The following is a 26,603-nucleotide window of genomic DNA, read 5'->3' on the forward strand; positions in this document are numbered from 1 at the left end:
TCCCTATAGTGTCTTGGACTCATTTACTAGAAAAACAGTCGGAGACTATATTTTTAGAAAGAATCTTAGTGTAAAAGCAGATCTGTCAGATTGATATGCTACGATAAGTACAGGCCATGTATCACAACGACAGGTTAATAATTCTAAAAGCCAAAACAGCAGCCAATTAGCATAATATATATTTGCTCTATGAACCTTGTAAGAGTAAACTTGACACATAGACGACCGATTCAGTAAGGTATTTCTGCCAGTTTTCTGGTGTAACACCCTTTTATAAGTCGCTAAATTTTTGAGTAACTCCGATGTTGCACAAAATCTTTCTGACTTTAGACATTTTAACCCCAGTCCTGGCTAGCTTCGCCAAAATGTACTACACCTCGCCAATCTAATTTATGAAAGTTTTGCCCTATTAGTGGCGTAACGTTCAACAAAAATGTACATGTACTTCAGTAAGTGATCTTACTAAATTTGGAAAATCTTGCAATTGCATGTCCCCTCATTAACACTGGTGGGTACAATGTCAGTGTTAATGAATTAGACTCATATTTTGTCTGGGGATTTCATGAGGACAGTGCTCTCCCCCACCATCATGATTGATAGGTAGAGGTAGCTGTGTATGCACATAGTAACCCTATCTAAGATGCCCAAGCAAAGTAGTTGTGGGCGAACTTCAGTCTCCACTCGCTTTGGCATTCTACGGACATCTCATGTCTCAGTACCAGTGTGCTGCTATGTGTGAGGGGCATCACACTTACTTTGGGGCAGCAGGCCTCTTCTACGTCTGAATCCAGGAACCCAGCAGCAAATAATCCAGGAGACATGGAGTTTATAAAACCACCCAAATGGTGAATAACAGTATTTGCAGCCAGATATAGAGGATAAGGCCCAGTGGGTTATCATCTTTCCCTCAGGTACCGGATACAACTTCAGCCCTGGCTCTCGGTATAGGTGGCATGTCCCTCTCACTGGCTTTGCTAGTCCAAGGGAGTCTTCTTCTTCACCTTTAGCAGTATATCCGGATTGCAATACCTTCTGCCCCATGTAATCTGAGTCCATCTTTCCCTGTAGCTTCACAAGCTGAGTGTGCCCCAAGTCCCCGACGTCCATCTCGGGGTTGCCCCAGGCCACTTAGATGGAATCACACGGAAGGGTATTTTTGGCAATCCACTGCGCCGAGAATTTGGCCCAAGTTGTACCTGGCAGCCTCTTAACCAAGGCCCAGAACTTTACACACTGCTGTCCACACACTGACTGACTCTATCACTTCCTGAACCGGCTATCAACTTTGTTCCCCCTCCCAAATGGGCTGACCACTGCAATTAAGCCTGTCTCAGCTAACTGCACCCCACTGGGTATCATACCTTTATCACATACATGAACATCAAATGCATTTAACCCTTGGCATGTCAGGGAGCAATCCATCGCCCCCACCACTGCTACACCTACGTTTCTGAAATATACTGCCAATGCTGTGTTGGGCCTCATTCAGAAGTCCACTATTTTCACGTATTAAACACATATCGATTATAGTCTATGGTGCTGTCCACACATCTATGTTTTTGTGGCGACCATTGCTGCACAAAAAATCACAGCCACATGTCCATTTTTGATACCAGTCACAGATCAAAATTACCCATACAGGTCTCTAGTTTTGTGGTCCAATCCATGTGCCATTTCTGATTAACATTGCAATGTAAAGCAGAAGCCTTGTAATTTTTTTTTTTTTTTACATCCGTGAAAAATTCCTGATGAAACTCTGATGGTAAAAATTGACAAAAAGACCAAACACTAAAGTAAATAGGATCCAAAACCTGATTAATAAATGTCCATATTTTTATATGTGAGAAAAATCACGGATGTCTGAGGACTGAATTTAGCTGAGGGTGAAGACAACTACAACTACTGGCAGACAGACTTCTTCTCTACCCCACTGCTCCAGTCAGTTGCTAAGCAATGGTTGACATGTTATCAGGCCCAGAGAATTATTTCTACTACTACAGTATATGCTGCTTGGTTATTAAGGTACATTCTTCTTGGCTCAGTTAAATATTTTTTCTTCACTATAGCTATTAAAGGAGTTATCCACTACTGTAATATTGATTGGTATGGCCTGACAATGGCACTTCTGCCCATCTGATACTAATTAACTCTAATCACTCCTATATACAGCTCTGGCAAAAAATAAGAGACCACTGCAAAATGTTCAGCTTGTCTGATTTTTTTCTCTATAGGTATATTTTTGAGTAAAATGTAAAATTGTTCTTTTAGTCTATAAACTTCTGTCAACATGTCTCCGAATTTCCAAGCAATACATTTTGTATTTTTTTTCTGAAAAGAAGAAATGGTCAAAATAAAAAAACAACAGTGTTTTCAGACCTCAAATAATGCAAAGAAAACAAGTTAATAATCTTTTAGAAACAACAATACTAAAGTTTTAACTCAGGAACAGTTCAGAAATCAATATTTCGTTTAATAACCATGATTTTTAATCACAGCTTTCATGCGTCTTGGCATGCTTTCCACCAGTCTTTCACACTGCTTCTGGCTCAAAAATGTAAGCAGTTCTTCTTTGTTTGATGGCTTGTGACTATCCATCTTCCTCTTGATTACATTCCAGAGGTTTTCAATGGGGTTCAGGTCTGGAGATTGGGCTGCCCATGACAGGGTTTTGATGTGGTGGTCTCTTAAATTTTGTCAGTGGAGATACTCGGTACCGTGCCGGTTCTTAAAGAGATGTGTCACGGCAGCAGTGACCCAGTCCGTGGCCCTGGGCGTCCAATGAAAATGATAAAAGAGAATTGTTTGTGACGCCACCTGTGGTGTTCGGTCAATATATCCGACGCTGCAGTTCAGATCTACTGGGGCAGTTGGTGACGCAGCAAAGATGTTTCAGCTCTCCATGGGCAGAGCTAGTCCTCAGGGCAGATATAGGGGTTAATTGTGATGATGGTTGTTGTGGTAGTTGTAGTGCAGGGCAAGTGGCGCAGGAATAATTCAGAGGACACAGCTGAGTGCAGTTTTCAACGCTTTACTCACAGTTCTGCAGATTACTGTCTCCGGTCGTGTACTGTGTCCTTCGGGTCTGTGGTCCAGCCAACCCCCAGATGATTTGGGGTACACCGTTCCAGGACTCCTCTCTTATGTTCCTTTCCTGGCCATCTCACTGCACTGATTCCCGTCTCTCCTGCCCTGCACCTTCACACACAGTGTCCCAAGCCAGCAACACTCTGAGTCCCCTTGGTTCTATGTAGCTGCCTTTTCAGCGAATATGTGTTGATGTGGCTATGGCACTTACAGATACCACAGCCTCCGGCTTGCTATCTGAGTTTTGTAGGTTCTCCACTAGTCTTGGGGACCAGTTATCCCACTGCGACCTGGTCCCTCCACCCAACAGTAGTAGGCGTGGATGCGGGACCCATTGGTGGATTCTTCACTACCTGTGCGCCTAGGACTCCTTCTTTCTCTCTCACTTTCTGTAGCTTCTCTCTAGCTCCCTCTGACAGGGAGCCTCTTTCTGCAGTCTTACACTCTCCCAGTCTCTGACTAACTTTCCCTCCTAATTAGCTCCTCCCCTTTTGTTTCCATGAGAACTCTACTCTTTCCACCCACACCCTCTACCTAGTAACCCTCTCCAGTCTGGGATGAGGCCATCTTCTCAAAGGGTATGCCCCAGGTGCTCTGACTGGAGTGGTGAGGTGTTGGATGCTGGTGTTAGAGTCCTGGATAGTGCTCCCTCCTTACCTGAGAGTGGGATACCACACCTCTGGATGAGATGCAATACCTCTGTGGCGACTGGACCCCCAGGGGCGCCACATTAGAGCTGTATATAATCCTCAAAGAGGTGAGCACTTAAGCATCACAGTATAAACTCAATTTCACCTGCTTTGGTGCAAATGAGTCTGACGACAGGTGACGACTCAAGAAAATGTAATCGTTTTTCAGCTGGTGACCACAGATAAATACTGTACTCATCTTTCATGACTGATTCTTGTCTAATTTGGCATTTTTTTTATTGTCCTTGTCACTACTTATATCTCCTCCATGATGGCGCATCAATTAGAGCAATGACAAAAAGACTTGCTACACCTCCCAGCATAGTGTTAGGCCAATTTCAATGTGTGCGTTTCCAGTACACGTGGTATCCGTTTTTTTCTTGGATGCCACATGTACCTATTATAACCTATGTTGCTGTGCACATTAGTTTTTGTACATTCACCATGTATCTGTGTAAACCACACTGAGACATGTCTGTTTTTACTGGCCTCCATGTGCTGTATGTGTTTAACATTGAAAAGTTTAGGAGAAGCTTTGTAATTTTTTTCTTTAACCACAGTTTAAAAACACTGTTGGCACACTGATGAGACCAGTAGTGATTTTTTCCTGTACTGTTTTTTATGGATGTGTGAAGGAGGCCTTAAGAGCATGGCATGGAAATCGGGACACAAGTTTACATGAGGAGAGCTGGATAGCGTGATAGAAGGGCATAAAAAATGCAGCAGAACCAGTATATGCTCCTATCTTTGAGGATGGGCAGAGAGACCATTGAAGGAGCTCTACATTGTATAGCTAAAGTGCACTACTAGTGTGCATGTTTCTAACAAGACAGACTCCATGATGGTGGCACAAAGGCCTCACTTCCTGTAGTAGGACCTGGACTCAGTCGGTGCTCAATTGGCATTCATCAGAGAACACAAGCATTAGAAGGTCCGCCATTTATATCCCTTTAACTTTACAAATGAGAACAGTCTGCTCATACTGAGCTCATGTTAAAGTGTCAGGAGATGCAGTGATGAACACAGTGCTGCATGCAACACCATCCAGCATGGCCAGTTTGGCGGTGGGTCAGAAGGCATATTCTTGAAGGGTAACACAAATGATCTCATAATAGCTGAAAGTACATTGACTTGTGTTAAAAACCAGGATGAGCCCTGAGTTCCTCCTAGCGTGGGACTTTGCCCAGCCTCATGTGGTCAAAATTTGTAGGCATTCCCTAGTCCTGAATCCAATTAAAAACCTCTGGGACATCAGTGCTTCCAAAGTCATCAAGTAGTTCCACACACTCTCAAGGGGCTCACTGATGCCTGATCCATATCTGGGAGGAGCATCCTCTAGAACACCATCTGCCATCTAATAATGAGCATGCACAAACTACTGAGCCTTAGTGGGTAAGATTTTGGGCCCAGGAAGAACTTTCTTTTCAACAGTGATTGTATTTTAAGATATTTTCCTATCACAAAGAAAGGAAAGTATAATACTCACATAAAATAAATTGTTGCCCATCTGGGCTGTACCTAAAGACATTAACTCACACTTAGGGCTCAATCAGACATTAGTTTTTCATAGATAGTAGTCATACCAATTATAATCTGTGTACAGCATTTTTACAGATGAGCAGTCCACACCAAAACGTGCAGACACATCCTATTTTGATCCAAGTAATAAATCAAACCCATAGAATGCAAGTCCACAAGGACAGGGAGCTCTCCCCTCTGTACCAGTCTGTCACTGTAAATTTGTTTACTGTAAACGATATCTACAGTATAACTGTATGTAACCCCTTTCTCATGTACAGCACCATGGAATTAATGGTGCTATATAAATAAATAATAATAATAAACTTAGCAATGCAAGTCTACGGGTGTGTGGAAAAGTGAGAAAGCACCCAGATGCTATCCGTGTGATATCTGATTTTTGTATGTTTTTGATATAAGGCTACTTTCACACTAGGATCGTGCACTGCACATCGCTATGCGTCGTTTTGGAGAAAAAAACGCATCCTGCAAAAGTGCTTGCAGGATGCGTTTTTTCTCCATAGACTATTATTAACGACGCAGTGTGACACATTGCCACACGTCGCAACCATCGTGTGACGGTTGCGTCGTGTTGCGTCGGACCGTCGCCACCAAAAAACGTTACATGTAACGTTTTTTGGTGCGTCGTCTGCAGCATTTCCGACCGCGCATGCGTGGCCGGAACTCCGCCCCGCCTCCCCGCACCTCACAATGGGGCAGCGGATGCGTTGAAAAACAGCATCCGCTGCCCCCTGTTGTGCGGCGCTTCCACAGCTAGCGTCGGTGCGCCGCAACGTCGCATAGCGACGTGCAGTGCACGACGCTAGTGTGAAAGTAGCCTAAGCTTGAAAAAAATTCTCCTATTCAAAAAAAAAAAGATGAATCTCTGATGGTAAAAACTGACACATTGATCATATTGTGACCAAAATCTGATTACAAAACACTGGTGAAAATGGGTCTGTAAGAAAAATCATTGACCACTGGATGAGCTGTAATTGGCCTATGCACTGGAGTAAAATGCAGCTAACTTTTTCAAAGGCCGTTTAATTAGTTTTTGCAATCACTGCCGCCCATGCACCAGCAGAGAAAAAGCAAGACCAACTATAGATGTAAATTGTAATCAATTTATTTGGCTTTTTGGTAAGACTCATCTGCGTTTGGCGCAAGTGGCATAAAAACTGAAAGAGTCATATGTTTGTCCAAAACAGATGTGCAACGAAAATTCTGAAGCAAGTCACATTATATACAGTATCTCCCCACATCTCACCTTTCAGCAAAGCTCCTTCAGCTGTATTTCATCATATTAGGCATCCTGTTCCTGGACTATATTGTATGAATTGCATTTTTTGTAGCTGTTTTGTAACTACCGTATATGTACAGTCTATCATGAATGAAACATGAGAGAGAATGGACAATGGTTAGGCAGGTAATGGTATACGATCGTTGAATGCTTTTGGTCGGTAGCTGCTTTCCTTGCAGGGGGATAGAATGAACAAATATTTTATAAAGTATTGTGGAGCTTGTTTTTCTTTTCGCAACCCCCCTGCAGTTAATGCTACTTAATAATTGAGAGCTCTTCCTACTAACAGTTGATGAAAACAAGCATGTATGTGACCATTGGCTTTATTAAAATAGTCAAAGATTTTTGGCTTTATGATGTGTTGCTATAGATTTTCTTGTTATAATCCAGAAAAATGAAGGCAGCACTCCAATAGAAAAAATAAAGGTGGTTTATTGGCCCATGTGCGACGTTTCAGTCCAGGATGTGGACCAAAGGACTGAAACGTCGCACATGGGCCAATAAACCACCTTTACTTTTTTCTATTGGAGTGCTGCCTTCATTTTTCTGGATTATAGCATGAGGTTTGGTATATACCTGGAAGGATTTTTTGCACCCTTTATTTTCTTTTGGTGCTGCTTTTTGTTTTCTTTTTCTATAGATTTTCTTGTATATCAATTGTGGTAGATTGACTCACTTGGCTGCTTAAAGAGGTAGTCACAGGAACACTTTCCATTTAAGTTTTCAACTGATTTATTACAACCGTGCTGCATAAACTAGTCCAAAGTTAAGTAAACAAAAATGGCCCTTCTGGCATATCTGGGAAAACAAAATAGCATACCGTTCATGTGTGTGTGGCTGCAGGGAATCCACCTGTTTAGGGGAACAAAAGCAAGGTTCAGTTGTCTTTAGCACCAGCTCAGCTCTGGGGGTCTCCTCTCCAGGCACAACAAACACTAAGGCTGAGGTCACACTGCATTATGGCAGTCCGTTAGACGGACTGCGTTACACCGCGGTGTAATGCAGTTCGTTAACGCTGCCATTAACCCCTATTATCAGGCGCATCGCCAACGCATGCCATAATCGGCATGCAATAGCGATGTGCCGTCATTCAGTGACGGAGCCTCGGATGCGGGCTGCAGCGTCAGAGGCTCCGTCACCGCTAACACAGATGAATCCTCTGTGCTAGCAGTATAGCATAACGCGATGGCGTGTATGCTATAGCATTAACACAGCCCATCAACGCTATGCGTTGAACGGGTTGCTTTAATGCAGTATGAACCTGGCCTTAATGAGTCCAAAGTCTCTACATTTACCTGATGAACCACACCCTGGGGTGGAGATATGGTGTACATCCTCCCACCCACTCTTCAGCTGTTCACAAAAGCATAGCCCTTAATATGGCCTATTAACACTTAGTATGCTGGAGCATTTTTCCAGGTTCATATAACTGAGGCTAACATCCTGAATGATACATGTCTCCCCACCAGTATTTTACCAGTGAACTTCTCAGTCTATTTTCTTCAGCAATGTGATGTATCCACGAGGCTGTTTAAAATAAATGTTTTTTTAGATATTTGATACCAATCACTGATTACTATCCATGTACTGAACTGTTTTTCTAACATATGGTGAGTTTACGTAAAATATTCATATATGTTTAGCATTTAAAGGAGTTGTCCCGCAATCACAACTTATCTGCTATCCCTATAATAAGTGATGAGTTGATGATCACTCTCCACAGATCACGAAAATAAGGGTCCTCATATCCCATTTCGAGTACAGCATTCAAACGGTGATCCATTGAAAGTCTATCAGACCAATCGAGGTAGCTGAGTGTTGTACTCTTCTATCTCGAACAGTCCCATAAAATTTGTATGCAGAAGACTGTGGCCAAATATCGGGAGAGGATAGCTAATAAATTTAGACACTAGAATCAGAAGACTAGAGCAAGTGAATTACCATCTTTATACATAGATGAATTTGTTGAGAAAGGAAGATGAGAAGGACCTATGGAAAAGTTGATAGCATCGAGAGGCTGAGGGAGAGATAGAGTTGCTAATCGAGATGCCAAGTCACCAAATTTGTGAGATGGTGTTTTAACAGATCAAAAAGCTTTCTCTTTGGCTGTAAAAGAAAATATATGTAAATACTTTTTTATCTCACTCAAAAAAACAAAAGTATTCTAGGAGAGATTTCTTTATTTGCTAACCTGAAAAATTATATTTGCTCTCAGAGCAAAGAGGCCCCTTCAAAGAGAGGAAACCTGATAAACAAATAACCTAATTGGATAACTTATTGAAACTTGATTTTTAGATTAAAACAAATTATTTTGTATCTGCAACATCAATCCCGGAGAAACGGCAACTCCAAGACTCCTGTTCAATGGTAATTTCCTGGCCTTCTGCTTCCTCTTTGCTTTCCTTTCCACAGAAAGCTTTATAAGGTGTCTCCATCACACATTTGGTAGAAATGGAGCGACTGTCGGATGGCTCACTCTTGGGTTCAAGCATATTTTCATCTGTGTAGGCTAGTTTCACATTTGCGTTTAAAAACGCAGCGTTTAAAACGCAAACGCAGGTGGTGAAAAAAACGCATGTAAACACGTGCAAACGCTGTTTTTTTTAGACGCATGCGTTTTTTCATGCGGTAAAAAAACGCGGCGTTTTGACGCGTCAACATGCGTTTTTTCCTGCGTTTGCGCTTTTGAAACGCATGCTGAGAAGTGTGTGACAGCTGCCAATCATCAAAATCATCTAGAAAACCCACTATAAATAGAAATAGCTAGGGTTAGGGGTAGGGTTAGGGTTAGGGTTTGGATCCCTTTATCACCTTGATGGTGGGGGGTGGCTTATCAGGGTTAGGGGTAGGGTTTGGATCCCTTTATCACCTTGATGGTGGGATGTGGCTTATCAGGGTTAGGGTTAAGGTACCGTCACACTAAACGATATCGCTAGCGATCCGTGACGTTGCAGCATCCTGACTAGCGATATCGTTGTGTTTGACACGCAGCAGCGATCAGGATCCTGCTGTGATATCGCTGGTCGTTGATTAAAGTTCAGAACTTTATTTGGTCGTCAGATCGCCGTGTATCGTTGTGTTTGACAGCAAAAGCAACGATACCAGCAATGTTTTACAATGGTAACCAGGGTAAATATCGGGTTACTAAGCGTAGGGCCACGCTTAGTAACCCGATATTTACCCTGGTTACAAGTGTAAAATGTAAAAAAACAAACAGTACATACTCACCCTCTGATGTCTGTCACACGTCCCTCGCCGTCCGCTTCCTGCACTGACTGAGCGCCGGCCGCAAAATGAAAGTACAGCACAGCGGTGACGTCACCGCTCTGCTGTTAGGGCCGGCACTCAGTCAGTGCAGGAAGCGGACGCCGGGGGACGCGAAGGTGAGTATGTAGTGTTTGTTTTTTTACATTTTACACTGGTAACCAGGGCAAACATCGGGTTACTAAGCGCGGCCCTGCGCTTAGCAACCCGATGTTTACCCTGGGTACCCAGGGACCTCGGCATCGTTGGTCGCTGGAGAGCGGTCTGTGTGACAGCTCTCCAGCGACCAAACAGTGACGCTGCAGCGATCGGCATCGTTGTCTGTATCGCTGCAGCGTCGCTTAGTGTGACGGTACCTTTAGGGTTAGGATCCCTTTATCACCTTGATGGTGGGGGGTGGCTTATCAGGGTTAGGGTTAGGGTTAGGGTTAGGATCCCTTTATCACCTTGATGGTGGGGGGTGGCTTATCAGGGTTAGGGGTAGGGGTAGGGGTAGTGTTAGAGTTTGGATCCCTTTATCACCTTGATGGTTGGGGGGGCTTATCAGTGTGTATTCTTGTTTTTTTTTCTATTGAAACGCATGCGTTTAAAACGCAACCAAACGCATGTGCTTAAAAATGCATGCGTTTACATAGACAGCAATACGTTTTTTTGCCGCAAAAAAACGCATGTGTTTTTTTGCGGCAAAAAAAGCCTCTAGAAATTACTACATGTTGCATTTCTGCAACCAAACGCAAGCATAGAAAAGACGCATGCGTCGTCATCAAATGCGGCAAAACGCATACAAAAAAACGCATGCGTTTTTAATGTTAAATATAGGAAAAAAAATGCATGCGTTTTTTTGCGCTAAAATGCAGCGGCAAAAAACGCAAATGTGAAACCAGCCTTGCAAAGATGTTTTAAGCAGTAATTTCAAACCTCTCTTTTTTTTTTTTTTTTTATTACAGACTTAATTTTTAATTTAATCTTCATATCTGCAAGATGGGTGAGAAAGATGGAAATTCTGACAACTTGTTCCTAAAAGATGATATAGCAAAGGGTGAAAAAGCTGAAGGTTGCGCGCACAGCTGGCAGCATGCTATGAGAAAGAGAGCATCACGAGCTGGAAATCAAATGCGCACAATGACGTTAAAAAGTGTCCGTGGATTTCTCCATCGAAATGCTTTTGTGATCCTCACAATTGCTGCTGTCGTGCTGGGTATGCTATTTGGAGCTGTTATTGTTGATCTATTGTTCATGGGATTAATAATCTGATTGTCCTAATTTAGACAATATGATAACTAACGATTTCTAATTATGCATTATGTTAAACATCTTTTATATATTCTTTTTAATATATTTTTGTAATTTCTTCAGGTATTGTTTTGGCTTTTGCTCTAAGGCCCTACAAAATGTCTTACCGGCAGATCAAGTATTTTTCTTTTCCTGGAGAACTGCTTATGAGAATGCTACAGATGCTAGTGTTACCTCTTATAGTGTCCAGTTTGGTAACAGGTAATCATCGTTTTTATTTTCACTGTTCTATAGTTCACAGTTTTCGTGGTTGTTACAGAAAATAGCTGGCAAACTTGTTGACAGAACGTCCTTGAATATGTTTCCTACAATGCCACAGGTCAGTTATAATAGGATGATGAAGACAATGCATCCCAGAATGCAATCGCCAGAGCAGATCTTTAAGATTTCCTCTTTGAAACTTGGACTATTGCACCATTATTGATGCTTTAAATGTAATATGTTAGAAATATAATATACATATTGGCAAAATAGGATGGCACCTTAATACATGCACAAAAGCCACATGACCTGTTTCGCTAACAAGTACCAACATCAAGTAGTATGGGGCTCTTTTCAGCCCTATAGTAGTTTCTAATGAAGTTTACACCAGGGAAACGGATTGCAGCCATACACCTCTATAACATTTTATCTCTACAAGAAAGAGCCATTGCACAGGGCTAGAGGCCATGGCGGAAGAGTTGGTGAGTTGATGCGTTGCCATATTTAGTCCAAGTTTGCAGAAAAAACGGGTCCACAATTGATTAACAGCAACAAAGTTTATTTAATCGTTTTAAAATTGTGATCTAAACAGGACGTCTAAATTACTATTTCATCATCTCCTTAGTCAGGCTTGGACTGGTCCATAGGAGAACAAGGAAATCCCCCGGTGGGCCCCTGTGCAGGAGTGTGCCCTCCATACCTCTTATACAGTATAAGCAGTGGTTGACGCAATGCACATGATTCACTACAATATGCATTTAACAAAGCTACCCAGTTCGTAATTATATAGAAGAATAGGTAAATTTGTGAATGAGGCTTTTGTAATATCTACATGCAGCTGAAAAGTGGGCTCTCAGAGTCCGTGTAATTGGCAGCCCTTAGCACCCAAGTCCAACAATGTCCCCAGTAAGGAACCACTTGGAGGATCACATAAATATGTATTATCTCATCTTTAAGAATACATGTCACTTAGCTGGGATCTCAACCCAAAAAGGGAGTTGTCAACTTAGTACAATCCCAGTTAGGACAAGGTTGACTGGGAGATATAATTCAGCTTTAGTTTGTTGGGAAATGTTCAATTCTCCTTTTTTGTTCATTTTCCATATTGATTTTTTTAGGCATGGCATCTCTTGACAGCAAAGCCTCGGGTAAAATGGGGCTGCGAGCAGTAGTTTACTACACTGTAACTACCCTAATAGCCGTTTTCATTGGCATTGTTATGGTGATCATCATTCATCCAGGCAAAGGCAGTAAGGAGACTATGACAGCCCAAGGAAAAATTGAGAGAGTACAGGCTGCAGATGCTATGTTGGATTTAGTAAGGTAAGAATGACAGTTTTATATTAATGAAACCTTCAAAAAACACCAATCATTCAAATCATACCACTCAAAACACCTACCTAATATTGTGTTGGTTGTCCCAAGTTGTGACACCAAAGTAGTGGTGAGTGACCTGTCTGAAAGTGTCTTGTGTTATATGGCACCAAGATGTTAGCATCAGATCCTAACAAGTATTTTAAAGGGAACCTGTCACTTGATTCATGCCTCCCAAACCAGCTAGTCCAGTGCCGACCCTGGCCAGCTGTTCACAGCGTCACTAGAAATGATTGATAGGTCTCTCACTAAATACACACATGGGAGAGACTTAGAGTGGTGTGGGGAGAAGCCTCAAACTATATACACTCTGTCTGGCGGTAAGAAAAAAATGTACCTGACTGCAATCTTGCAGCCAGATTCTGATTTATGCTGCCTGTGAATCGAGTGACAGGTTCTCTTGAAATTACAGCGTGGGCTCCATGGATTCTATTAGTTGTTCCGGCACATACACCAAATGCTCTATTGGTTTGGGATCTGAGGAATTTGGAGGCCAAGTCAATATTGTGAACTCATTATCATGTTCCTGAAACCATTCCTGAAATATTATTGCAGTCTGGAAGTGCTAAAAAAGGCCAATGGATTATGTAATGTAGACCAAGTACACCCTTTTAAAGCAACTGTAACATTGTTTAGGAAGGTGGTACATTTCATAGTGACATCCAGGTAAATGTCAGAAACCAATGTTTCCAAGAATATTTTCACACTTCATCCTTTGGTTAGCCCTCCTTCCACAGTGCATCCTGTTACCATCTCTTTCCTAGGTAGGGGATGAACATGCAACGTCAAAAGTGATAAAGCTGAAAATGTGATTTATCAGAACATGCCACCTTGTTCAATTTCTCCATGGTTCAGGTGTGATACTCACATTGTCATTTTAGGCACTTTCAGTAGTGGTTAGGGCTTACCATGGGAACATTCACAGGTCTATGGCTACACAGTCCCATATGCGACAAGCTGGGATGTGCTATGTGGTCAGCAACCTTTCTAAAGTTCCATTAACCTTTTTGTAATTTGTCAATTCAAACTAATAAGACCGCAGAGGACTTGCTGTTCTAGAGATATTCCTACCCAGCTGTTCAGTCCTTTCAAACCGTGTCAGAGTTACTCAGATCCTTATTGTTGCCTACTTTTCAAGCTTCCAACAAAACAATTTCAAGTTCTAACTTTTTACTTCAAGGCCATATGCCATATGAGCGCTTGAGTTGTAACTGATAATTTCACTGGTTTGGGTCCAAATATTTTTTGATTGTTTTAGCTTTCATTTTTTATTAGGTTGACTGAAAAAAAAAACACCCAAACAAATAAGTTTACTTTTAATTTAGCAAAATAAAAATGTTTTTTTTTTCTGGTTTTTATTTAGTGTAAATCATTTATAGACCTCATTCAGATGTCGGTGTTTTTTACATGCACAAAAAATGGTAAGAGTGAAATGGACATATCTTCTTGAGTATTTCACTGACAATACAGTCTGTGTAAAAGGCACGGAACAGCCCCAAAGACTACGAATCTCGTATACGTATATGGGTACATATACGAGATTCTGCTGAAACATAGTAACTACAATATCAAAACTGGTCCTATGCCATAGTAAAAGACCAGTAGGGAATATAATTGGACACTCCCAATAACATGGGTCCTACAAAAAACATGGAGTATAAGTCCAAAAGTGTATAATACAAATTAATTTTATTTAGCAAAAAAGCATAAAAGAATTTAGCACACAATACAGTATGTATAGGGAAAGTCAAAATGCAGAGAAAAGGCTCAGGTGTGAAGAACATATGCACATCACAGGTGTGTACAGGGTTTGGATAATGCTAGACCTGAATAGGTGGCACTAATGTCCTATTTACTATATAAAGTGCTTGTAGTGCCAATAATTTGCAATATGGTTACCCAGGGATACTGTCAAAAAATCACAAGTTCAGCCCTCAGCTCATATAAAGCATGCTCTTACCAGGTGGTACAGGCTTCCTGGTCTATGAAAGCATGCATTAGTGTGAAGTCAAATGAGGGCAAGATCATAAATAAAGCAGTATACAAAGGCAGGCCAGCTTACCCATAATGTTGCCTGTGTGATGTGGAGTCCGGTTCAGCCCCGACGGAAGGCCCGAGGAAGCCCACACGAAACGCGCGTTGGGGCTGCACCGGACCCCACATGACACAGGCAACATTATAGATAAACTGGCCTGTCTTTGTATACTGCTTTATTTATGATCTTGCCCGCATTTGACTTCACATTAATGCCTGCTTCCATAGAAGCACCACCTGGTGAGAGCATGAGTTGAGGGCTGAACCTGTGATTTTTTTTTCAGAATATTTTCTCACGCTAGAGTTCATATGAGGTTATGCCAGTAGGGGGCGCAGCACCGCAAGTCTAGGTAGCTATGTTCCCCTGTATTCCATTAATTTCCCAGATTTAACAGCCAGGGGCAGCTGCATTAGCAGGCTCCTGGTTGTAAAATAATTAAGCACTTCAGATGGATTTACATCGTGGGACATGACTGTACGGCGGACAGGTGTGGGATATTGTTGTTTTTATTTTTTAATTTTTTTCAGAAAACAAGGGTCGTCATTTGGATTGAGTGTATAATAAAGCTATTACAACACCATGTGTATTTATTTCATTAAAATACTTTTTTCTCAATGTGTGTGTTTTTTTAACCCTTTCCTACTATTGGATTAATAATGGATATGTGTCTTATTGACATCTTTCCATTATTAACCAGGCTTAATGTCACCTTACATTAGCAAGGTGACATTAACCCTTTATTACCCCATATCCCACTGCTACTCGGGAGTGGGAAGAGAGAGGCTAAGTGCCAGAATAGGCGCATCTTACAGATATGCCTTTTCTGGGGTGGCTGGGGGCAGGTATTTTTAGCCGGGGGGGGGCCAATAACTATGGTGTCAGGACTCAGAACATGTTTTATTACCTTTTTGTGCATTACTGCCCTTTTCCAAGATGGCGTCTTTGGTCTCATGTGCCCTGTGTCTTCCTGCTATAAAACTCCACCCCAGCCTTCAGTCTGTGCTAGAGTGTTCTGCTTTGCATCCAGCTCCTGACCTCTGGTGACTCCCTAGCTATATACCTGTTCCTGTGAACCTGTGGGGTTATCCTGCTACTCTGCTCTGAGTTCCTGCTGCATACACCAGTTCCAGTAATCCTCCTTCATCTGCTGCTCGTGTTTACTTCCATCTGCATTTGCTGGACATATAAGCTGTTGCTGCTTTGCAAGAACCTGAGACTGTTACCCAGACCTCCCTGGTTGAGCTAAGATATTGTTTGAACTGCCTTATAAGCATATCTATCTGTGTTTTGGACTAAGCAAGGACTTATTCGTGTCAAGTATCCTTAAGAATAATTGTGCTTCATAGACTTTCTGCGTGATTGCATTTTCCTCTGAAGTTTCCTATAGACTGCTGAGCTGCATTTGATATTTGCACCAAGTGTTGTGGACTTGAGTTTCTCTCTGCACCTGTTTGAATCACTGTGTGATAATATAGACTTTACCACTTATAAAACTGTGTCCTGTAGTTGTCTTGTTCCACGCAAAGAGTCTCCTGCGTTATCCCCTATAATTATTACAGGATACTCTAGCCTAAAAAATAAGAGACTGCTGGAACAATGACTGCAGAAAGCAGACTAGAGCAGGTGTTTTCCATAATTAGATCACTGCAGAAAGATGTGGAAGGTCTGCAAAAGAAGTTTGGAAGCTTTGAACACAATCAACAAGTGTTTGGACATACTTTGAAGGACTTATGCACCCGCATGGCAGCCCAGGAAAACAAACTTGCTGGCATAGAGTCCCAGTATGGATGGGCTTTTCAGGACATAAGCACGCAAATAGCTGCACAAGCGACTTTTCCCTCTGGGCAACCGCCACCAGCTAGCCCACCTAAGTTGCCCCCATTCAGATTTAATGGTGATCGCGACAAATTTCGTGGCTTTGTGAATCAATGTATGCTATATTTTGATGTGGATGCTGACCGTTTTCCTAATGATAGATCCAAAGTATTGTGTGTAATAATGCTGCTGACCGCACGAGCGCTCGCCTGGGCGAATCCGATGATTGAGTCTCGTGACCCACGGTTTAATAACTTGGATGATTTCTTGGCCACCATAGCATTAATGTTTGATGATCCTAATCGCCGTGCAACCGCTGAATCTGCTTTATCATCTTTATGCCAGGCAAAACGTTCTGTTATTGAGTATGCTACTGAATTCAGGAGATTAGCGATAGATACCAATTGGGACAGTTATGCACAATTGCCTATTTTTAAAAGGGGTCTGTCTAGTATTGTAAAAGATGAACTAGCTCGCTCTGAGTCACCACAAGAGCTAGAGACATTTATACAGCATTGTGTGCGCATTGACATTCGCCTTACTGAGCGTAGGCAGGAGAAGTTTGCTGCATATGACCGTATTTCTAACTTTTCCCTTCCTTCCAAAGAGCCTGCAGGTAAAACATCTTGGGAGGTGGAGGAGGTGCCCATGCAAATTGATTCCGTTCAGAGGCGCGAGATCAATGAGCGCCGGGAGAATCGCCTTCGTGAAGGTCTATGTTTCTACTGCGGCCAGTCTGACCACTTCTTGATCAATTGTCCTAAGTGTCCTAGACGGACTAACAAGGTGCTAGCAGCAGTAGGGGAGTATGACAACTGTGATGATGAATCTGACATCTCTGAATGTAGCCTGCCTTTAAACGCTGTATTCCATTCGCTTTCTATGACTTCACCCCCCAAGGAGCTTAAGGAAAAGAACTCTCACTGTTCTCTCCCTATTAAGATCCTGTGTTCAGGACAGTGGATTTCCAGTGCAGCTATGATTGACTCAGGTGCAGGTGGCAATTTCATGGATATCGCATTTGCCAAGGAACATAGTATTGAAATTCAGCAAAGAGCCTCTCCAATTACCATGGAAACAGTGGATGGGTCACTTTTAATCTCTGGGCCTGTGGATCAGGAGACCGTACCCCTTGAAATTTTGTTGGAGCCTAATCATCAGGAGCAACTTTCTTTCTTGCTAATTTCTTCTCATTTTCCTGTGATTTTAGGCATTCCTTGGTTGCGTTCTCAGAACCCAATTATCAACTGGGAGACCAAGGAGATTATCTTTCCAACAAGGAGCAACTCAGTGTTAACAGAAGCTGTCCCTGAGTCCACGGCTATGGAACCACATGTACAGGTATTTTCTTTACCTCCAGCATATAAAGAGTTCTCTGACATCTGTGACAAGAAGAATGCAGATCAGCTTCCTCCACACAGGCATTATGACTGTCCCATTGAGTTGCTTCCTGGGGCAGCTATTCCGTTTGGTAACGTATACCCTTTGGCGGCACCTGAGCTTCAAGCCTTAAAGGAGTATATTGATGAAAATCTGGCCAAAGGCTTCATACGTCCTTCTTCCTCACCAACAGGGGCACCTATCTGTTTTGTAAAGAAGAAGGATGGGACCCTGAGACCCTGTGTTGACTATCGGGAACTCAATAAGGTAACCGTACGAAACTTCTACCCTTTGCCTCTGATTCCTGAATTACTGGAAAGAGTCCGCCATGCTAAGGTGTTCTCTAAACTGGATCTTCGTGGGGCTTATAATTTGGTGCGTATTCGTCCAGGGGATGAGTGGAAGACAGCATTCAGATGCCGGTATGGACACTTTGAATCTCTTTTGATGCCCTTCGGGCTTTGTAACGCCCCTGCAACGTTTCAACACCTTGCTAATGACATTTTAAGAGATTTGTTGGACCAGTTTGTAGTGATCTATTTGGATGATATACTAATATTTTCTGACTCTCTACAGGAACATGAAGAACATGTCAAAACTGTTTTAAGACGTCTGAAAGAGAACCATCTGTATATTAAGCCGGAGAAATGCGAGTTCCATTGTTCTGAGATACAGTTCTTAGGTTATATCATCTCTTCCCAGGGGCTGAACATGGAATCTGGTAAGATTCAGGCTATCCTTGACTGGCCGGTACCCAAGAACGTTAAGGAGGTCCAACGTTTTATTGGTTTTGCAAATTTCTACAGACGCTTCATTCGAAATTTTTCTGATATTGTCCGTCCCATTACTTCCTTGACAAAGAAGGAAAAGTCCTTTAAGTGGTCATCACAGGCTCAAGAAGCTTCTGATCGGCTTAAGATCTGTTTCACATCAGCACCGCTGTTGATACACCCAGATCCAACACTTTCTTTCATTGTGGAGGTGGACGCTTCTGATAATGCTTTGGGGGCTATTCTCTCCCAAAGAACTGGAGAGAAGGGTCTGCTACATCCTTGTGCTTTCTTTTCCCATAGACTAACCTCAGCAGAGAAGAATTCTGACGTGGGAGGCAAGGAATTGCTGGCTATTACTGCGGCTTTCAAAGAATGGAGGCATCATCTGCAAGGAGCTGCACAACAGATCATAGTGCTAACTGACCATCGCAATTTAGAGTTCCTTAGATCCGCTAAATGTCTTTCTCCTCGTCAGGCTCATTGGAACTTATTTTTAAATCAATTTAACTTTATCTTGTACCGTCCAGGTTCTCATAATGGGAAGGCTGATGCTTTATCCCAAATCCATGCTGCGGATTCCGTACCTGGAGCCTCGTCCAAGACCATTCTATCTGATGCCAATTTCATCGGAGTTAGCCACGATCAGGACTTGTGGAAGGAGTGCAGGGAGGCCTATGACGGTGATGTATTTCTGGCCAACCCACCTGTGGATATTAATCTTGTCTTTAAGGGTGGCATGTGGTACAGAGATCGATGTATCTACGTCCCTGAGGTCATCCGTCTGCAGATCCTCAAGTTGGTACATGACTCCAAGTTGGCTGGATGAGAGAGGATCTTGGTGCAATTAACTGGGACGATATCCTGAGACATAAAAGTACACAAAGAAAATGGGAGACATTTATTAGCATCCTGGATAGGACCTGTGCACACTATATACCGTATGGGAATAAACATACTAGAAATAGGAGGAAACCAATATGGCTAAATAAAGCTGTAAGGGGCGCAATAAGTGACAAAAAGAAAGCATTTAGAGAATTAAAGGAAGTAGGTAGTGAGGAGGCATTAAATAAATACAAAAAATTTAATAAATTATGTAAAAAGCAAATCAAGGCAGCAAAGATTGAGACAGAGAGACTCATTGCTAGAGAGAGCAAAAATAACCCCAAAATATTCTTTAACTACATAAATAGTAAGAAACTAAAAAATGATAGTGTTGGCCCCCTTAAAAATAGTCTGGGTGAAATGGTGGATGAGGATGAGGAAAAAGCCAATATGCTAAATGACTTTTTTTCAGCAGTATTTACAAAAGAAAATCCCATGGCAGCCAATATGACTAGTGATAATAATTCCCAATTTAATATTACCTGCTTAACCCAGCAGGAAGTACGGCGGCATCTAAAAATCACAAAAATTGACAAATCTCCGGGCCCGGATGGGATACACCCCCGAGTACTGCAGGAATTAAGTACAGTCATTGATAGACCATTATTTTTAATCTTTAAAGACTCCATAATAACAGGGTCTGTACCACAGGACTGGCGTATAGCAAATGTGGTGCCAATATTCAAAAAGGGGACAAAAACTGAACTCGGAAATTATAGGCCAGTAAGTTTAACCTCTACTGTGGGTAAAATCCTGGAGGGCATTCTAAGGGATGCTATACTGGAGTATCTGAAGAGGAATAACCTCATGACCCAGTATCAGCACGGGTTTACTAGGGACCGATCATGTCAGACTAATTTGATCAGCTTCTATGAAGAGGTAAGTTCCGGTCTGGACCAAGGGAACCCAGTAGATGTAGTGTATATGGACTTTTCAAAAGCTTTTGATACGGTGCCACACAAAAGTTGATACATAAAATGAGAATAATGGGGATAGGGGAAAATATGTGCAAGTGGGTTGAGAGTTGGCACAGGGATAGGAAACAAAGGGTGGTTATTAATGGAGCACACTCGGACTGGGTCGCGGTTAGCAGTGGGGTACCACAGGGGTCAGTATTGGGCCCTCTTCTTTTTAACATATTTATTAATGACCTTGTAGGGGGCATTCAGAGTACAATTTCAATATTTGCAGATGACACTAAACTCTGCAGGGTAATCAATACAGGGGAGGACAATTTTATATTACAGGCTGATTTATGTAAACTAGAAGCTTGGGCTGATACATGGCAAATGAGCTTTAATGGGGATAAATGTAAGGTCATGCACTTGGGTAGAAGTAATAAGATGTATAACTATGTGCTTAATTCTAAAACTCTGGGCAAAACCGTCAATGAAAAAGACCTGGGTGTATGGGTGGATGACAAACTCATATTCAGTGGCCAGTGTCAGGCAGCTGCTACAAAGGCAAATAAAATAATGGGATGCATTAAAAGAGGCATAGATGCTCATGAGGAGAACATAATTTTACCTCTATACAAGTCACTAGTGCGACCACACTTAGAATACTGTGCACAGTTCTGGTCTCCGGTGTATAAGAGAGACATAGCTGAACTGGAGCGGGTGCAGAGAAGAGTGACCAAGGTTATTAGAGGACTAGGGGGTCTGCCATACCAAGATAGGTTATTACACTTGGGGCTATTTAGTTTGGAAAAACAAAGACTAAGGGGGGATCTAATGTTAATGTATAAATATATGAGGGGACAGTACAAAGACCTTTCTGCTGATCTTTTTAATCATAGACCGGTGACAGGGACAAGGGGGCATCCTCTACGTCTGGAGGAAAAAAGGTTTAACCCCTTAGTGACAGAGCCAATTTGGTACTTAATGACCGAGCCAATTTTTACAATTCTGACCAGTGTCACTTTATGAGGTTATAACTCTGGAACGCTTTATCGGATCCCGCTGATTCTGAGATTGTTTTTTCGTGACATGTTGTACTTCAAGTTAGTGGTAACATTTCTTCGATATTACTTGCGATTATTTATGAAAAAAATGGAAATATGGCGAAAATTTTTAAAATTTTGCAATTTTCAAACTTTGTATTTTTATGCCCTTAAATCAGAGAGATATGTCACAAAAAATAGTTAATAAATAACATTTCTCACATGTCTACTTTACATCAGCACAATTTTGGAAACAATTTTTTTTTTTGTTAGGGAGTTATAAGGGTTAAAAGTTGACCAGCAATTTCTCATTTTTACAACACCATGTTTTTTTTAGGGACCACATCACCTTTGAAGTGATTTTGAGGGGTCTATATGATAGAAAATAACCAAGTGTGACACCATTCTAAAAACTGCACCCCTCAAGCTGCTCAAAACCACATTCAAGAAGTTTATTAACCCTTTACGTACTTCACAGGAACTAAAACAATGTGGAAGAAAAAAATGAACATTTTACTTTTTTTTGCAAACATTTTACTTCAGAACCATTTTTTTTAATTTTCACAAGTGTAAAAACAGAAATTTAACCACAAATTTTGTTGTGCAATTTTTCCTGAGTACGCCGATACCCCATATGTGGAGGTAAACCACTGTTTGGGCGCACCGCAGAGCTTGGAAGTGAAGGAGCACCGTTTGACTGTTTCAATGCAGAATTGGCTGGAATTGAGATCGGACGCCATGTCGCGTTTGGAGAGCCCCTAATGTGCCTAAACAGTGGAAACCCCCCACAAGTGACACCATTTTGGAAACTAGACCCCCCAAGGAACTTATCTAGATGTGTGGTGAGCACTTTGAACCCCCAAGTGCTTCACAGAAGTTTATAACGTAGAGCCGTGAAAATAAAAAATCGCATTTGTTTTCACAAAAATGATTTTTTCGCCCACAAATTCTTATTTTCACAAGGGTAACAGGAGAAATTAGACCACAAAAGTTGTTGTGCAATTTCTCCTGAGTACGTCGATACCCCATATGTGGAGGTAAACCACTGTTTGGGCGCACCGCAGAGCTTGGAAGTGAAGGAGCACCGTTTGACTTTTTCAATGCAGAATTGGCTGGAATTGAGATCGGATGCCATGTCGCGTTTGGAGAGTCCCTGATGTGCCTAAACAGTGGAAACCCCCCACAAGTGATACCATTTTGGAAACTAGACCCCCCAAGGAACTTATCTAGATGTGTGGTGAGCACTTTGAACCCCCAAGTGCTTCACAGAAGTTTATAACGTAGAGCCGTGAAAATAAAAAATCTCATTTTTTCTACAAAAATGATCTTTTTGCCCCCACATTTTTATTTTCACAAGGGTAACAGGAGAAATTAGACCACAAAAGTTGTTGTGCAATTTCTCCTGAGTACGTCGATACCCCATATATGGGGGTAAACCACTGTTTGGGCGCACCGCAGAGCTTGGAAGAGAAGGAGTGTCGTTTTACTTTTTCAATGTAGAATTGGCTGGAATTGAGATCGGACGCCATGTCACGTTTGGAGAGCCGCTGATGTGCCTAAACAGTAGAGACCCCCCACATATGACACCATTTTGGAAACTAGACCCCTTAAGGAACTTATCTAGATGTGTGGTGAGCACTTTAAACCCCCAGGTGCTTCACAGAAGTTTATAACGTAGAGCCGTGAAAATAAAAAAATCGCATTTTTTCTACAAAAATGATCTTTTTGCCTCCAAATTTTTATTTTACCAAGGGTAACAGGAGAAAATGGACCCCAGAAGCTGTTGTACAATTTGTCTTGAGTACGCCGACACCCCATATGTGGGGGTAAACCACTGTTTGGGCGCATGGCTGAGCTCGGAAGCAAAGGAGCGCCATTTGACTTTTCAATGCAAAATTGACTGGAATTGAGATCGGACGCCATGTCGCGTTTGGAGAGCCCCTGATGTGCCTAAACAGCAGAAACCCCCCAAAAGTGACCCCATTTTGGAAACTAGACCCCCCATGGAACTTACCTAGATGTGTAGTGAGAACTTTGAATGCCCAAGTGCATCACAGAAGTTTATAATGCAGAGTCGTGAAAATAAAAAATATATATTTTTTAACAATAAAGATTTTTTAGCCCCCAAGTTTTTATTTTCACAAGGGTAACAAGAGAAATTGGACCCCAAAAGTTGTTGTCCAATTTGTCCTGAGTATGCTGGTACCCCATATGTGGGGGTAAACCACTGTTTGGGCGCATGGCAGAGCTCGGAAGGGAAGGAGCGCCATTTTGCAATGCAGACTTTGATAGAATTGTCTGCGGGCGTTATGTTGCGTTTGCAGACCCCTAATGTACCTAAACAGTAGAAACCCCCACAAGTGACCAAATTTTGGAAACTAGACCCCCTAAGGAACTTATCTAGATATGTGGTGAGAACTTTGAAAGCTCAAGTGCTTCACAGAAATTTATAATGCAGAGTAGTGAAAATAAAAAAATATATTTTTTTCCAACAAAAAAGATATTTAGCCCCCAAGTTTTTATTTTCACAAGGGTAACAGGAGAAATTGGACCCCAAAAGTTGTTGTCCAATTTATCCCGAGTACGCTGATGCCCCATATGTGGGGGTAAACCACTGTTTGGGCGCACGGCAGAGCTCAGAAGGGAGGGAGTACCATTTGACTTTTTTAGCGCAAAATTGGCTGTCGTGTTTGGAGACCCCCTGATGTACCTAAACAGTGGAAACCCCCCAATTCTAACTCCAACCCTAACCCCAACACAGCCCTAACCCTAATCTCAACCCGATCCATAATCCTAATCACAACCCTAACGATAATCACAACCCTAACCCCAAAACAGCCCTAATCTCAACCCTAACCATAACCCTAATCAAAACCCTAAATCCAACACACCCCTAACCCTAATCCCAACCCTAACCCTAATCCCAACCCTAATCCCAAACGTAACACTAATCCCAACCCTAATCCAAACCCTAACCCTAATCCCAACTCTAACCCTAACTTTAGCCCCAACCCTAACTTTAGCCCCAACCCTAACCATAACTTTAGCCCCCGTCGTCACAAAAAAAGTTCAATGTAACCTTTTTTTTGTACGTCGCGTCCGCCATTTCCGCGGATGCGTGGCCGTAACTCTGCCCCCTCCTCCCCAGGACATAGACTGGGCAGCGGATGCGTTGAAAAACTGCATCCGCTGCCCACGTTGTGCACAATTTTCACAACGTGCGTCGGTACATTGGGCCGACGCATTGCGACCGCCCCGTACCGACGCAAGTGTGAAAGAAGCCTTAGGCTACTTTCAGACATAGCGCATTTTTGAGCGCTATTTTGCGGGCGCTTTTCAAAAATGCGCAATGTCATTTTCGTCTGCCGGCAAAGTGAATGAGAAATTCACTTTGCCGTTCAGACACACCGCAAAAAAACGCGGCGCTTTTGTCTGCAAACACGCCGGCGTAAAAAGAATTGACATGTCAATTCTTTACGCAGCGGCGTGTCTGCGTATCCCCCTAGGGCCCCATATTACCTTCCACACACAGCGCCTTTGTCCTGGGTGTCGGCGTCTTTGTACGGAGGGGTTGACACCCAGGACCGGACGTGACGTCGGACAGGAAGAGGGAAGCCCCCGCCCCCCAGTGAAGCAGCATGGAGTCCTTCTGTGTGTGTGTGTGTGCGTGTGTGTGCGTGTGTGTGCGTGTGTGTGTCCCCATGCGACGCTAGTGCCACCATTGTGCTAAGTCGCCGTATGGGACTACTACTCCCATCCGGTATTAGGATGGGAGAGTTGTCCCTGTGTCCGGCGACTTAGCACAATTGTAAAGTTACACAAAACACCTACACACAATACACATACATGACACACAGTACATACAACATATAACACAGAGTATATACTCACCAACAGCACACTTGTAGGCGAAGCCCTCGATCCTCCAGGAAAAAATCCAAAAATAATAAACCAAATTCATACTCCCTGTCCGCAGAATCCATAAAACGAGTGTCCCACGCCGATCGGCTGCTCTCCGGCGATACACTGCCAGGAGCAAAGCTCCTAGCAGTGTATCGCGTACTGTTCCGGAGTTCAATGACTCCGGCGTCTCGGTTAACAGCAGTACAGCTGCGTTGAACTTTCCCACGCAGCACTGCCGTTAAGCGAGAGTGCCGGGGTCAATGACCGCCGGTAAACTCGCTCGCGCATGCGCAGTGACACACCGACAGGAACTATGGCTCCTGTCAGTGTGTTGCTGCAGCCGTGGAGAGCAGACATATCTCTGGATGTGTCTGTTCTCCATGGAAAATCTTGATACGTGGCACTTAAATATGTGGCAATTAAATACGTGACACGTGGCACTTATACGTGATACGTGTCACTTAAATACGTGGCACTGAAATACGTGATACGTGGCACTTTGATACGTGGCACGTGTCACTTAAATACGTGGCACGTGGCACTGAAATATGTGGCACGTGGCACTTTGATACGTGGCACGTGTCTCTTAAATACGTGGCACGTGGCACTGAAAGATGTGGCACGTGGCACTTTGATACGTGGCACTTTGATACGTGGCACGTGGCACTGAAATATGTGGCACGTGGCACTTTGATACGTGGCATGTGGCACTTTGATACGTGGCACGTGGCACTTTGATACGTGGCACGTGGCACTTTGATACGTGGCACGTGGCACTTTGATACGTGGCACTGAAATATGTGGCACGTGGCACTTTGATACGTGGCACGTGGCACTGAAATATGTGGCACGTGGCACTTTGATACGTGGCACGTGGCACTGAAATATGTGGCACGTGGCACTTTGATACGTGGCACGTGGCACTTTGATACGTGGCACGTGGCACTTTGATACGTGGCACGTGGCACTTTGATACGTGGCACGTTGCACTTTGATACGTGGCACTGAAATATGTGGCACGTGGCACTTTGATACGTGGCACGTGTCACTTAAATACGTGGCACGTGGCACTGAAATATGTGGGGGACGTCGCACAAAAAAGTTACATGTAGTTTTTTTTGTGTCGACGGTCCGCCGAAGCACGACGCAT

At 42.8% G+C, this 26,603-nt stretch overlaps 1 protein-coding gene across 6 annotated transcripts in view; it reads left to right on the forward strand.

The window, feature by feature from the left end:
• Positions 1 to 26,603, forward strand: part of LOC143784732 (excitatory amino acid transporter 1-like) — a 213,159-nt gene that overhangs the window by 109,285 nt on the left and 77,271 nt on the right. For all 6 annotated transcript variants that reach the window (XM_077273310.1, XM_077273345.1, XM_077273318.1 and 3 more), the window contains 3 exons: positions 10,803 to 11,053; positions 11,212 to 11,349; positions 12,468 to 12,672. In XM_077273310.1, the coding sequence (XP_077129425.1) occupies positions 10,837 to 11,053; positions 11,212 to 11,349; positions 12,468 to 12,672 (560 nt within the window). In that variant the 5' untranslated portion in view covers positions 10,803 to 10,836. The remainder of the gene's footprint in view (positions 1 to 10,802; positions 11,054 to 11,211; positions 11,350 to 12,467; positions 12,673 to 26,603) is intronic.

The sequence above is a fragment of the Ranitomeya variabilis genome, chromosome 1 (assembly GCF_051348905.1).
Source record: "Ranitomeya variabilis isolate aRanVar5 chromosome 1, aRanVar5.hap1, whole genome shotgun sequence".
NCBI lineage: Eukaryota > Metazoa > Chordata > Amphibia > Anura > Dendrobatidae > Ranitomeya > Ranitomeya variabilis.